The following is a 12,942-nucleotide window of genomic DNA, read 5'->3' as shown; positions in this document are numbered from 1 at the left end:
AGAATCTCCCAATTTCACTGAGATTTTTAATAGCTTTCTACACTAATTGTTCATCTGTAAGAGTGGGTTTTGAACTCATCCAATAAATTATCAGTGGTTTTATGGTTCTAAACCAGAGAAGGGTCTGTTTTCTTTCATTTGCCAGTATCATCGTCCTTAAACATAAATCTACCTGATCATATTTGCCATAATTTGGATAGACTGCCTTTTCTTATCATCACCACCACTTCCTGCCCAGTTGTAACATATTTTTATTTCTGATCTGTTTTAGACCTTGCACACTGCCAGTCGAACCTTGTGGAACTTAGCAAACTCCTGCAAAATTTGGAAATACTTCAGAGAACTCAGTCAGCACCTAACTTTACTGACATGCAGGTAAACATATTATAGCTGCTGGTCAAAGGAACTTAAAATATTCACTCAGAATTTTTACTCAATTGTTATATGAATATATAAGGCAATATTTAAAGGGACGTAACTGTAATACAGATTAGCTTATATTCTGGAGCTATTCTTAATAACTTTTTGAATCTTGGTGTCATTGTGTTAAGATGTCTTTTTTAAAATGTTGTACATTTGAATACAGACTAACTAGAAGTGAATATCTGAATCATTCTTCCACATTTATGTTGCATTAGAAATGATAATTATGAAGGTATAATTTGGGTACTGTAAGTACCCAATTATAGCAGAAAAACACCAAAGATCTCTAATCCTATTTTCATTTTGTATAGCAGAAAAAGATGTTTTGTTTTTGTCTCTGCTTTTAATACCCTTTATGCATCAGATGCACCTTCATCTCCTGGCTGGTTTGCTTTAGGTATCTAACAATGATTCTTTACTAACTTGCTGTGCTCTCTTTGTCTATGCCTGTATTATCTGTGTTAACTTAATAATGCTTTGTTGCTTTTAACTATTTATGCAATGTAGGCTAACTGTGTAGATATTTCAAAGAAAGACAAGCGGGTCACAAGACGATGGAGAACAAAAAGTGTCAGCAAAGATACAAAAATACAACTGCAGGTACAGACCTTACTTTTCCTTCATTCATATTTATAGATATTTTTTAAAATATTAGTATTTACATATCAGTTCTTAGAACTTTAAAAGTTTAAGCAACTCTTAACTGCTTTAAAGCTAGTGCTTCTCAAACTGAGTTATATTATCTAAAATAGTGAGAAATCTATTCTTATTTTGACATAAGTAAAAAGAATTTAAAAGAAAGCTTAAAATTATGTAATACGGCTTTCAAGTGGCATTTTCATTCTCAATTATGGCCTTTGAACCATTAAAACATATTTTAACAAAAAGTCACCTTAAAATCTAGACTACAAATCAAATGGGTTGTAATGAACATTTATATATACTAAATCTTAAAGGAGCCTTGTATGTGTTAGTGTTGTCCAATGTTATATCTATCAATACATGACCTTTGTCCAACGTTTTATCTATCAATACATGAGATGAAGACTGCAATAGGTTAGAAATGAACAAACTTGGGTTCTAGTCTAATCACTGTGACTTCCTGGCAGTATAATCTCATTTATTTCTGTTAAATTGTCTGGGCTTCCATGAACTTCTGGGTAAAGTGGTAGAGTTGCATTAATCGTCTCTGAATTACCTTTCAACTCTAAAATTCTGTGATTCTACAAAAACAGATATTATTGGCCATCAACAGTCACTTTTAAAATTTGAACTAATGTCTTCATGGTTCATAATAAATTTCCTTGAAATTCATTTAAAATAAGTTATATGAATAGTTGAAAATTTTTAAAGTAAGATCCTCTTATGTCATTGCATTGCAATGATATAAAATATGGTAAAAGCCTACAACCTCTCATGTCAAAATTCATGTTACTTTGAAATCTTTAAGCTTGAAATTTTACCACTCCAGTCCTAACTATATATTAATATTATAAAGGACTCTTGCCCTGCACAATCAGAATTAGACTTCTTATCTTGCTTTTCTTTTTATTATGCTGTAAATCTATCTGTAACACAAAGAAGGACTGCTTTTTAGAATATTTCAGTGTCTTTTAAATAAGAACAATAATTCTTCCTTAATTCTGACTTTACTGATAACATTCTTTTAATTCTAAATGTGTAAATAACCAATTCTTTGTTACTTTGCTTACTAATCTGATTAATTTGAAAATAGATTTTTGCAAGCAATAAAGATTTTTTTTTTTTTTTTAGTTAGAATGTCCACATTGTGTGAACACAATTTTTTGTGGTCTTTTGTTCAGTATGTTTTTCTGTTTTTTCCCTTCTATTCAAAAAATTAATACTGTAGAGACAAATGTGCCAAATGATTTCACAAGGAAATTGCCTAAAATTGCTTTCCAGAGTACCATATTTTTGAGCAAGTGATTGTCTAGTTTTGTGTGTGTATTTTTAAAACATAGTATCTGTGGTTATCATAGGCAGGGAAAGAGTACCTTAATTGTACATAGAATAACTGGAGAAGGCCAGCATCATAGGAACATGCACAGTTGTGGGTAGATACCATTTCAATCTTGTGTTTTATAAGATAGCCCATTGAACATTTGCCATTCACAAGTACGGTCTGGAGTAGGTTGGTTCTCAGTGAGTGAGCACAGTATCACTGGCTGTCTTCTTACAGTTTCGAGGACCACCACCGTCACTGAGTCTTTTTTCCTGAAGGAAACAGAATGCCACTCTGAATAACCCTCCCATTCACAGGCTGTGCTTTTCACTGTGTGGAGAGTTTGATGAAGGTTTTTCTTTTTTTTTAATCATCAAAAGCAGTTGTTCAAAAAGCAGGACAATATTCTTCTTTCATATTTATATCACATTTTGGGGTTGATTGTTTGTTCTTAAAGTTTCATTTATGTTCTGTTGCCTTGTTTCTATTTTGCCAGAGAGTGGCAAAATGGCCCTTGTGATTCTAGTTCAGTCATTTGGGGGAGAATTGAAATCATTTCATCCCCATACTCAAAGAAAGTGTTAAACTTTCAAAAGTAGGAAATTTAGTTCCAGCTCCAGTGGAAATAAATAGATGAAGGGGTGGTGGTAAGCTGTTAATTGTTCCCAGAAAAACCTCACTTCCACTTGAATTGGTAAAACAAAGGATCGTAGGGTGAATGCTACAGAATTTAGTACAACTCCTAGACTTTTTCTGCTCACTCAAACCAGCGACCTTCCAAGACCCCTTAGAATGCTCATTCTCTGTCACTGCGAAGTTACCAGAAGTTTCTTCACCATCATATCTTACTGGAGAACCATAAAAATCAGCCAGCGATGACTATGACTGATATGAATGTCATTACTCATCAGTTTTTTACCTACAGAACAGCATAGCATTTATTTTTGCTGTGATGGATTAAATATGCATATTTCCTCCTCCTGTTTTAAATGTTTTTTGACCATTAGAACTGCATCTCATGGTTCCAAGTATTTGTTTTTAGTTCATAATTGTCTCACTACTTGCATCACTTTCTCTGAATGCAAGGCTATTTGTTGTAAATGGCTGATTTTTCATCTTCTCCATCATTTGGAACGTTTAGTCCACCAGCCATTTATGGAGGAAATTTAAACTATCTTGTGGTGCTGGTGGCGGTGGTCATTGTTACTTCTGTTGTTGTTATGGATCTTGTTTTATGGAACTTGGTCTTTAGCATTCTGTAGTTGTAATTTTTAATACACAGAGATAATTATAAAATAGATCATTTAAAAAATTGACCTCAAAAAAGTAAAAACTGAAGAACATGTTAAACGAGATGTTTGACTGCTTATTCTTACATAAGTACACTATTGATTTGAATGTGAATGTTAAAATTTGGACCACATTTCTACATGAAGCTACTGGCAAGCTAGCTCAAGAATCCATTGAGTAATTCATTGGAGGCAATAGGTGTCCTAGAAGTCTCTGTGGAATTACCTATTAGGAAAAATATTCCCTGTGTCCCAAAGTTCAAATTTCTGGTTCTAATAAAAATCTCGGTATCATCATTATGCAATAAAACAGTTTGGTTGTGTTTTAAATGAGTGGAGGATGGCAAGAAGAGAATTATTTTATAAGGGTTGCTGGAGAAGAGATTACTACTAGATTTCCCATGTTGCTAATAGCATGAATTAAATACTAGGTCCCTAGATATTGGAGAGAATGAGGTATGGGGTAGCAGATAAATATCTGTTGTCATTCATTCATCCTGGATCTCACAGATGCTCAAATTACACTGAAGAGTAAAACTACATTCTTTCTCATTTGTTTTTTAACCACAGTAGGCATAAAGACATTTTGTATAGAAATGTTTTGTCTGACACAGATTATGTATGTGTGTTTGTGTTTAATAATCATATACATATATGTACACAAAGGATTTGTGAAGATGGAAGAGAAATGTGAATGTAATTTGGAAAATTTGAAGAGAATTGGAGATATAAGAATTTAAAATATTTTTCTGTTGTCCAAAAAGACTAACACAGCCATGCTGGGTTTTTTTTTTTTTTTTCCTTAGTCTGACTGTTACGTGACTCTGAAAACATTTCAGCTAATTGGAACTGAAATTAATTCTCACAACCTTGAAGAGTCAGGGTCTGTCAAATGCAGGCACAGTTGATTTGATTAGAAGGAAATATTATTATCCCTTAATCCTGTCCACCAAAAAGAGAAGAAAGAAAGAAAAGCTCTAAGAGTCTTCTACTGGCACATCACTAAATGAAACATATGCCTTCAGGTTTTCATAGCTGATTTTTATAGGTGTTGTCCCAACACTCTGAGGACATTGAGGTTTACCTTCCTATTCTATGGGGACTGGCTTCCTCCTTGGAAAATTCTTCAGTCAGAAAATCCCAATACCATTCTTAATACTGAATCCCAGAGACCTTTATAGGAGGAGAGAAAGTGGGGAGTTGAATATTCCTAGTATCCTTCCCCTTACTTTTTCCTCCCAGCAAGAAACAAACAATTCTTCCTGGCCAACAGAAGGCTCTCATTACAACCTGTTTGTTTTAGCCTTTGCATATTATTTATTTAGTCACCTTCCCCTGAACTTATTTTTTCCTTTGCTTCCATTTACTGAATGCCTTTTGGCTTCATATAACATGGCATTGCATGAATAAAACAAAAGGTACATTGATTTTACCTTGAAATCATAAGCTCTTCATCTCTTCATAACTTGCCATCTCCTTTTGGGGTAGGGGTTATGTTCAGCAAATAGATACAAGTGTTTGGGTGGTCTGCCATGATAAACTTTTCTCATGGCGTGACTGCTCCTTCAAGCTCTTTTCAATGCTAAGATTTAGCAAAAGTCAACTGCAGTTAAAAATTCTCCCTCTCCCTTGTCTGATTATCTTTCATCCTCCCATATCCCCCCCTCCCCCGTCCCGTGTTTTCTCCTCCCTCCTCTCCTCTCATTCACTGTCAGGAAGGGCCATCTGCGAAGGGCCAGTTCAGCACAACTCGGCGCCGGCAGAGGCTAGCAGCAGCAGTGGCTACAACAGTGAGTGGATTTCAACCTCCAGTGGGTGCTTAAAGAGAATGAGAAACTGTACTGGTGCCATCCCCTGCGCTAACAGTGCCACTCGAGGGGATGCATCCAGCACAGCCCTCCTGGGTTGGCAGAGCTCGCACATGTTCTCTGACTGTCCGCGTGGCAGGCCTCTCACGCACACAGGCATTTGGGTTTGCAATGGAAAACTATCATGTAATCCAGATCTCTACTCCTACTCTCAGTGTTAGAAACAGTTTAAATTCAAGGATGTATGTGGGATTTTCTTACATGGTGTGGGTTTTGGGAGGGGTTGGTTTTTGTTTGGTGTGGTTGTTTGCCATCCTGATCTTAGAACCTTTGCTAACTGATTTCGGTTTTTCTAAGAAAAGTCAGTTACTACAGACATAAGTTGTGCTGTTTTGGTCACAATGTGACTGTTTGAAAAGGATGTGAGGATAAAGAAATGAGAGGGTTCAAAAAGGTGAATTTTGATGCTCTCTCTCAGTGGCTATGCAAACTTACACTTAGCAAAGGAAAATTGTTTCCTGGAAAGAATATTGAGCTGAAAATCAGAAAATATAGTGTGGAAAGGAGAAAACCACAAAGTTAAATGGTGTTTAATTCACATCTAGATGTTGGTTTGTTTGTTTTTTTTGTTTTTTTTAAGAGAGAATAGTATGGATATTAGGCGGATAGATGAAGTATTGAGATATATAAGGCAGATAATCAAAGCTTGCTTAGAATAGTGAACTATCCACATGGAATATGAAATAGAATATGTAAACACAAGAACCATATGCTGGATAAAAATACATCTTAATATGTGCTTAATCATAATCATAATATCCTATCAACTGTGTAAATACAGAGTTCTGAGTTCATAGCAAACATTAGTTTTTTGGCTATTATATAATATTTCTTGATTTATAGTCTTGCTCTTGCTGCTGGTGTATTTTAAGACTAAAATTGCTGAAAAATATGAAAAGATTTTGGTTGCATTCAAGAAGAATGGATATTGGTGTATGGATTGTTGGTTTTATGCTTCGTAACTAGTGACTGACTCTTGATTTATATGTGGGTACTTAGCTGGATTGTTTGAGAGACAGAAATGATTTTGATTATGAAATGAACTAGTGACTTGGAATTTATTAGCGAAATGACTGAAACAGTTCTGTGAACATTTGAACAAAGAAATATTTTAAATTGATTTCACAGTTAGTGGCTATCTTACACATGTATTCAAATAAGATGAATAAAGTATCTAATACTGACACGGTAGCAGATTCTGACAATAAATACATGTAAAATCAATTTAAAAATTCTTAAATGTAACCTTTTATTTAAAAATTCAGAAATCCAACTGATTATTAAAGAACAGTATCTCAGTATGGAAAGGAAAGGTCAGTCATTTTATGAAAATACAAATGTTTCCTTAAATAATATATTTCTAAGATGGCATGAGGGAAGTGATTGTATGTCTACTATGTTCATTTTTTAATTGCAGATAAATATATAATGAATATAATAAAACTGAAATTGGAACCTATTTGACTAGAATAGGTTTATATTTTTTTTATTTGGAAGTGCAAGAGAAAAAGATTTTGAAAGATGGAAGAATTAATGCTCACCTTCCCCCCAGGGAAATGGTGACGACAGAGGTGAAGAATAACTTAAAGCAACTAATGAGCAATGCTGGCACGTTTAGTCATGTATGCAGGAATAATTAGAGAAAATGGGGATTCGTAAACCTTCTAGGATCTGTACTTTTAATTCCATACCGGAGCAGAACAACATCTAGCAGGATCTAACAAAATCATTTCTGCCTCCCTCGGCCTCCTCACCCACATCTCAGCGACTTGTCATTGGCGACTCAGCCCTCCTGTTCCTTTGACTGCAGTGGTTCCCCTTAACTCCCTGTCATTCCTCCTCCCAAAACTAAACTTCAGTTCAGTTCAGTTCAGTCACTCAATCGTGTCCGACCCTTTGAGACCCCCTGAATTGCAGCACGCCAGGCCTCCCTGTCCATCACCAACTCCCGGAGTTCACTCAAACTCATGTCCATCGAGTTGGTGATGCCATCCAGCCATCTCATCCTCTGTCATCCCCTTCTCCTCCTGCCCCCAATCCCTCCCAGCATCAGGATCTTTTCCAGTGAGTCAGCTCTTCACGTGAGGTGGCCAAAGATTGGAGTTTCAGCATCAGCATCATTCCTTCCAAAGAAATCCCAGGGCTGATCTCCCTCAGAATGGACTGGTTGGATCTCCTTGCAGTCCAAGGGACTCTCAAGAGTCTTCTCCAACACCACAGTTCAAAAGCATCAATTCTTCAGCACTCTGCTTTCTTCACAGTCCATTCTCACATCCATACATGACCACTGGAAAAACCATAGCCTTGACTAGACAGACCTTTGTTGGCAAAGTAATGTCTCTGCTTTTGAATATGCTATCTAGGTTGGTCATAACTTTATTTCCAAGGAGTAAGCGTCTTTTAATTTCATGGCTGCAGTCACCATCTGCAGTGATTTTGGAGCCCAAAAAAATAAAGTCTGACACTGTTGCCACTGTTTCCCCATCTGTTTCCCATGAAGTGATGGGACCAGATGCCATGATGTTTGTTTTCTGAATGTTGAGCTTTAGGCCAACCTTTTCACTCTCCTCTTTCACTTTCATCAAGAGACTTTTGAGTTCTTCTTCACTTTCTGCCATAAGGGTGGTGTCATCTGCATATCTGAGGTTATTGATATTTCTCCTGGCAATCTTGATTCCAGCTTGTGCTTCTTCCAGCCCAGCGTTTCTCATGATGTACTCTGCATATAAGTTAAATAAACAGGGTGACAATATACAGCCTTGACGTCCTCCTTTTCCTATTTGGAACCAGTCTGTTGTTCCATGTCCAGTTCTAACTGTTGCTTCCTGACCTGCATGTAGGTTTCTCAAGAGGCAGGTCAGGTGATCTAGTATTCCCATCTCTTTCAGAATTTTCCACAGTTTATTGTGATCCACACAGTCAAAGGCTTTGGCATAGTCAGTAAAACAGAAATAGATGTTTTTCTGGAACTCTCTTGCTTTTTCCATGATCCAGTGGATGTTGGCAATTTGATCTCTGGTCCTCTGCCTTTTCTAAAACCAGCTTGAACATCTGGAAGTCAGCCCACATGTTTTGAGTCTATCCTATCCTGCTGGTGCTTTTTATCTGGAATTCTCCCAGGAGGCTCCAGTCACTTGTTCTCCTTGCCCAACTCAGATGTGTTAGGGCAGCTGAGATTGCTCCCAAAGATAAGTACACCCAAGATGTTTCTGAGATTTGTTCTTGTTGATTCTTAGCACGCATGTCCATGATGGCCCACTTATGCCATCAGCCAGACCCATCAGAATAGGGGGATGGAAAAGAGAAACACTAGCACCTCCCCACGGGGGAACCCTGGGAGTCCCAGTGCACTCGGTGCTCCCCACAGGCACCCCTGTGCACATGATGTGGAGTAACCGCAGCAGAAGACTGTCTGCGTGGGCCCTGTGAGTTGTGTATGCTCAGTGTCTTCCTTATACCTGCTGTTCTCTTTCTCGCCCTTGTTTGCCATGTTTTTCTTCTCAGCGTCTGATTGAACTTTTAATAGAGAGGCCTTTATCTTAGGAGCAAGTCTGTGTCCTCACTGGACTCCCTAGGCCTCCGCTGCACCCGGGCCTCTCCCTATGTACTCAAGGGAGGAGAGCACTCTCCTACACAGTGTTAGTCCCTGGAGTGTTAGGGTTCCTGAGTGCAGATAAAACCCTTTTACATGATCCTCAACACATTTCATTTTCCACCATCAAACACCTACATTCCTTTTTCTCAAATGCTCTCCTGGTTCCTTGTATCCTGAAACCACATCCTTAAATCTGCAAACTCCTTGGTTTGTCTGTTTCTTCAAGTCACAGTCTCCACCCGTGACCTCCTCATCACCAGTATTTCCATGGACTCTCTCTGTCCCTCCTAGAGGGCCTTGGGCTGTCTGCTCTTTCTATTAATAGATTTAACATCACCACAGTCATGGTCAGCAATTTTCTTTATCTATCTTCAAACATTCTTCTACATAAATCATCCCATTCCTTTATAGATGTCCTAGAAAACCTCAATCGTTATTGTCACAAAGTTGCCGGGATAGGATTCCAGCAAATTATTGAACCCAAGGACTCCATTTTCTCAAATGGGTTATCTGCACTTTAGTATCTATTCTCTGGAAGAGTCAGAAATTCAGTTCCTAATGAGATAAACAAGCTGTTGACACCTCCCAGCCCAGTGTAGCCAAGACCCCCATGGAGGATGAGAAAGAGTTACTCTGATGTCTCCAGGTAACAAGTGCTTCAGATATCCTAGATTACCAGGCTTAGCTTAGCTGAATCTGAGGAAAAGCTTCATTCCCTCTTTCTTTCCTGGGAAGCCTGAATATCTTTTGAGATAAATAACTCCTTGCCAGGACCAAGCTGCATCCTAAGGACCCTCTTAAGTCTCAACTGCCATCACCCAGACCCACAAACTGCAGCTCAGGCTAGATTTTTGGGGGTCTCTCCCTCCCCTCCATCCTCTATGTCTTCTGTGCACATGCTTGCTTGCTCCCTCTTGCCCCTTCGCCTCCCTTTTTCTATCATGAGATTTACAGCTAAGTCAAAAAATGAGGAAAGGAAGAGGTTCTAGCATATCTATACATCAGATGAAATATTGGTTCCTTCCTCCTACAGCGTATTTTCTGTTAGATAGAGGATGTGAATTAGCTTTTAATTTATACAAAATTCAGCTTATGGAGGCATCTAAGTCTGGTTCTTGAAGGTTATTGAATGCATATCTGTGTAGTAAGAATTAGGGGAGGTTACTAGTGATCTGATTTACAAAAGGAATTGGCGTTCTCATTCTCCAAGAATGGTTGGCTGACAGCATTTTATAATGGTCAGGTAGAAGCTTCTAGAAGGAGAGAGGAGGAGTATTTTGCCCCCACCCATCAGAAGCCTAGCCCAAATCCAAGGGCAAGAGAGCCTCTAGCCATTTGGGAAAATCTATAGTAGTATGACTTTATTTTACTTAATGCTTTTTGGCCAGTTGATAAGTCACGTTCATGTATGTAACAGAGTTGTGTGTCATATACAAAAGTAACTATAGTAATTTATATAATATTTCATTTACAGATGTATTTTGATAAATCAATTTCAAATTTAATTGCAGGTCTCTTTAAGCCATTATTATATGTAGTATTAAACTTATGTTTTATCTAATGACAGTGGAGCAAGTGAATCTTTCTGTATATGCACCTCTTGAATTTTTACCTGTTCAGTGAATTCTTGCTCCAGGCTCAGAAAGAAGTCAGCATAAAGAGCTCTCTGACTTGAATACCCAGCCTTTGTGAGAGAAGGTCACAGTTCAGATTGCTTTCTGCCAGTATTGTTTCAGTGGGTTCAGAGCTGAAGCCTGTCTGGGATTATGCCTCTTCTTCCTGTCATTTTGTCATCATCTCTCCCCGTGACAGTGAACAGCCAGTGAGTCAGTAGCAGTACTAAATCAACTACGGGAAACTGGGATTCCCTCCCACCCGAACCACCTGCAGAATAGATGAGTACTGTCTCCAAGTGTGTCATCAGAGAGGAATCTGTTGTTTTGGAGAACAGGATACATCTTTTCTGTGTAAGAGATTGTGGGACAGTGTGCTGCTGCTCTTTAATTATTTGTGTCCTCCCTTTCCAGGTTCCTTTCAGTGCCACCATGTCCCCAGTTCGCTTGCATTCCTCCAACCCCAACCTTTGTGCAGATATTGAATTTCAGACCCCCCCTAGCCACCTCACAGACCCTCTGGAAAGTTCAACGGATTATACAAAGCTTCAAGAAGAATTTTGTCTAATTGCGCAGAAAGGTAACAATAAGTGTAATGTGCCCTTTATAGTGGCTCTCTTCCTTGATGGGAAGTTGCCATTCATTCTCTTACCCTTGTCTAGGTGGTCATGGTGGCAAGGTCAAATGGTTCATATACTTATTGCAGTTTCTATAGATAAAACACAGTGGGATATGATGACTGCTTCCTGGGAAAATGCACATCATAGGGTTTCAGTTTTGACTGAGGAAAGAAAGTATTATTGAGGGTGAGTAAAGGCAGAAAGACTAAAAAGGTGTTATCTTTGATGATGTTCCTCCTATTGCCTTCAGGTCTGACATTAGGGTTTTAGGTCATCATAAAATAAAATTTGCTTTTTCTTCACTCAGTGAATATTAGGGTAACGGGATTGTCTACTTATTCTCTGAATTTGCAGAGTCAAACACTTAGGGAGAAAAATAAGATATTATGGTAGGCAGACAAGCCCACAATACTATTCAGCATCTTTTTTTTATCATGTCATACATACTTGTGAGTTAGCAGATTCTGTTTGAAACCTTTTTATTTTTTTTAATTAAATGGCACTCACTGATTTTACATTACAGTTTGTAGGTAAGGAATCAAAAGGGCTCAGCTAAGCAGTTCCTCTGTCCTCTGTGGCATCAGCTGGACTCCATCTGTGGTATTCAGCTGGAAGCCTGGCTGAATGGTTCAAGGGGGCTTCACTGGCACTTCGGTTGGACAGCTGGAAGGCTGCACACAACTCTGTCCCTCTCCCCTCCCCTTCCAGGGCAGCTCAGGGCTCCAAGTGGAGTGGATTGCAATGGAAGTGGCCAGCTCTGGGTCTGGAACATTGTCCCTTCACTGCTAGTCCAGATTAGAGGGAAGTGGACATCCAGCCCACCTTGGAGTCTCTTTTTTGATGTTAGATGTTCAGTAAGTCATGTTACAGAAGCTCAACTGCTCTCATCAGGCACAGAGAGAAGGAGAGTGGAGAGCAAGTGGACTGGACAGTCTTGACCGTGTTCGCCAGGAAGAGCCACAGCTCCTAAATTAATTCCCTCCCCTTAATGCTAAAGTATCTAAATTTCAGCCACTGAAATTCATTTTTTACCTTATAATAGTGCCTCCCCAGTCATTGTCTTTTGAAATTGTAATCTTTAGGAGAAAGACATTGTGTTGTTTTCAGTCACTAACACCTCATTATGAATTTTTCACATTTATTTCCTCTGGGGCTGCTGGCAATAGGTTATAAAGTATTCTTGAAAATGTGTGTTAAGTGGAACGTCTCAAGTACCACCCCCCATAATATTCAAAAGCCTAGTGACTCGGGAAAGGAAGAGGTGCACCCTGAGGGTGTTTCTGAGAAAGCTGAAGTCAACAAAAATGCATACTCTCAAACCATCAGCAAGGATGTGCTACCAGAGAGTTCTTTAATTCCACCATCCTGAAGCAGCTAAAGTAAATCTTCTCCCCCACCCACTTTCTTTTTCAACTGATTTTTCAGCTGAGATTCTGTAAGGCCAACTCTCTTTCACCTGTTTTACTCCTTGAGCATTTTTATCATGTCTTAGCCGGATGCTAATCATGTCATTAGACTAGAACAATGCTAAATTATTTATGTAACAGCATAGATTTATGATCAGGAAGCCA

The 12,942-nt window shown here is 38.4% G+C and overlaps 1 protein-coding gene and 1 non-coding gene across 16 annotated transcripts in view; both read left to right on the top strand.

Annotated features, from left to right (window-relative positions):
• OSBPL6 (oxysterol binding protein like 6) overlaps positions 1-12,942 on the top strand; it is a 218,420-nt gene that overhangs the window by 166,729 nt on the left and 38,749 nt on the right. For 8 of the 15 annotated variants that reach the window (XM_061434360.1, XM_061434355.1, XM_061434327.1 and 5 more), the window contains 4 exons: positions 272-375; positions 931-1,023; positions 5,391-5,465; positions 11,166-11,331. In XM_061434360.1, the coding sequence (XP_061290344.1) occupies positions 272-375; positions 931-1,023; positions 5,391-5,465; positions 11,166-11,331 (438 nt within the window). The remainder of the gene's footprint in view (positions 1-271; positions 376-930; positions 1,024-5,390; positions 5,466-11,165; positions 11,332-12,942) is intronic. The other 7 variants (XM_061434363.1, XM_061434358.1, XM_061434356.1 and 4 more) reach the window with 3 other exon arrangements.
• Positions 11,595-11,737, top strand: LOC133236289 (small nucleolar RNA SNORA79). Its single transcript, XR_009732829.1, has one exon. It is a non-coding gene; the product is annotated as a small nucleolar RNA SNORA79 (small nucleolar RNA).

The sequence above is a fragment of the Bos javanicus genome, chromosome 2, assembly GCF_032452875.1.
Source record: "Bos javanicus breed banteng chromosome 2, ARS-OSU_banteng_1.0, whole genome shotgun sequence".
In the NCBI taxonomy this organism is placed as follows: domain Eukaryota; kingdom Metazoa; phylum Chordata; class Mammalia; order Artiodactyla; family Bovidae; genus Bos; species Bos javanicus.
The sequence above is the reverse complement of the archived record's forward strand: the minus strand, read 5'-3'. Positions and strand labels throughout refer to the sequence as shown.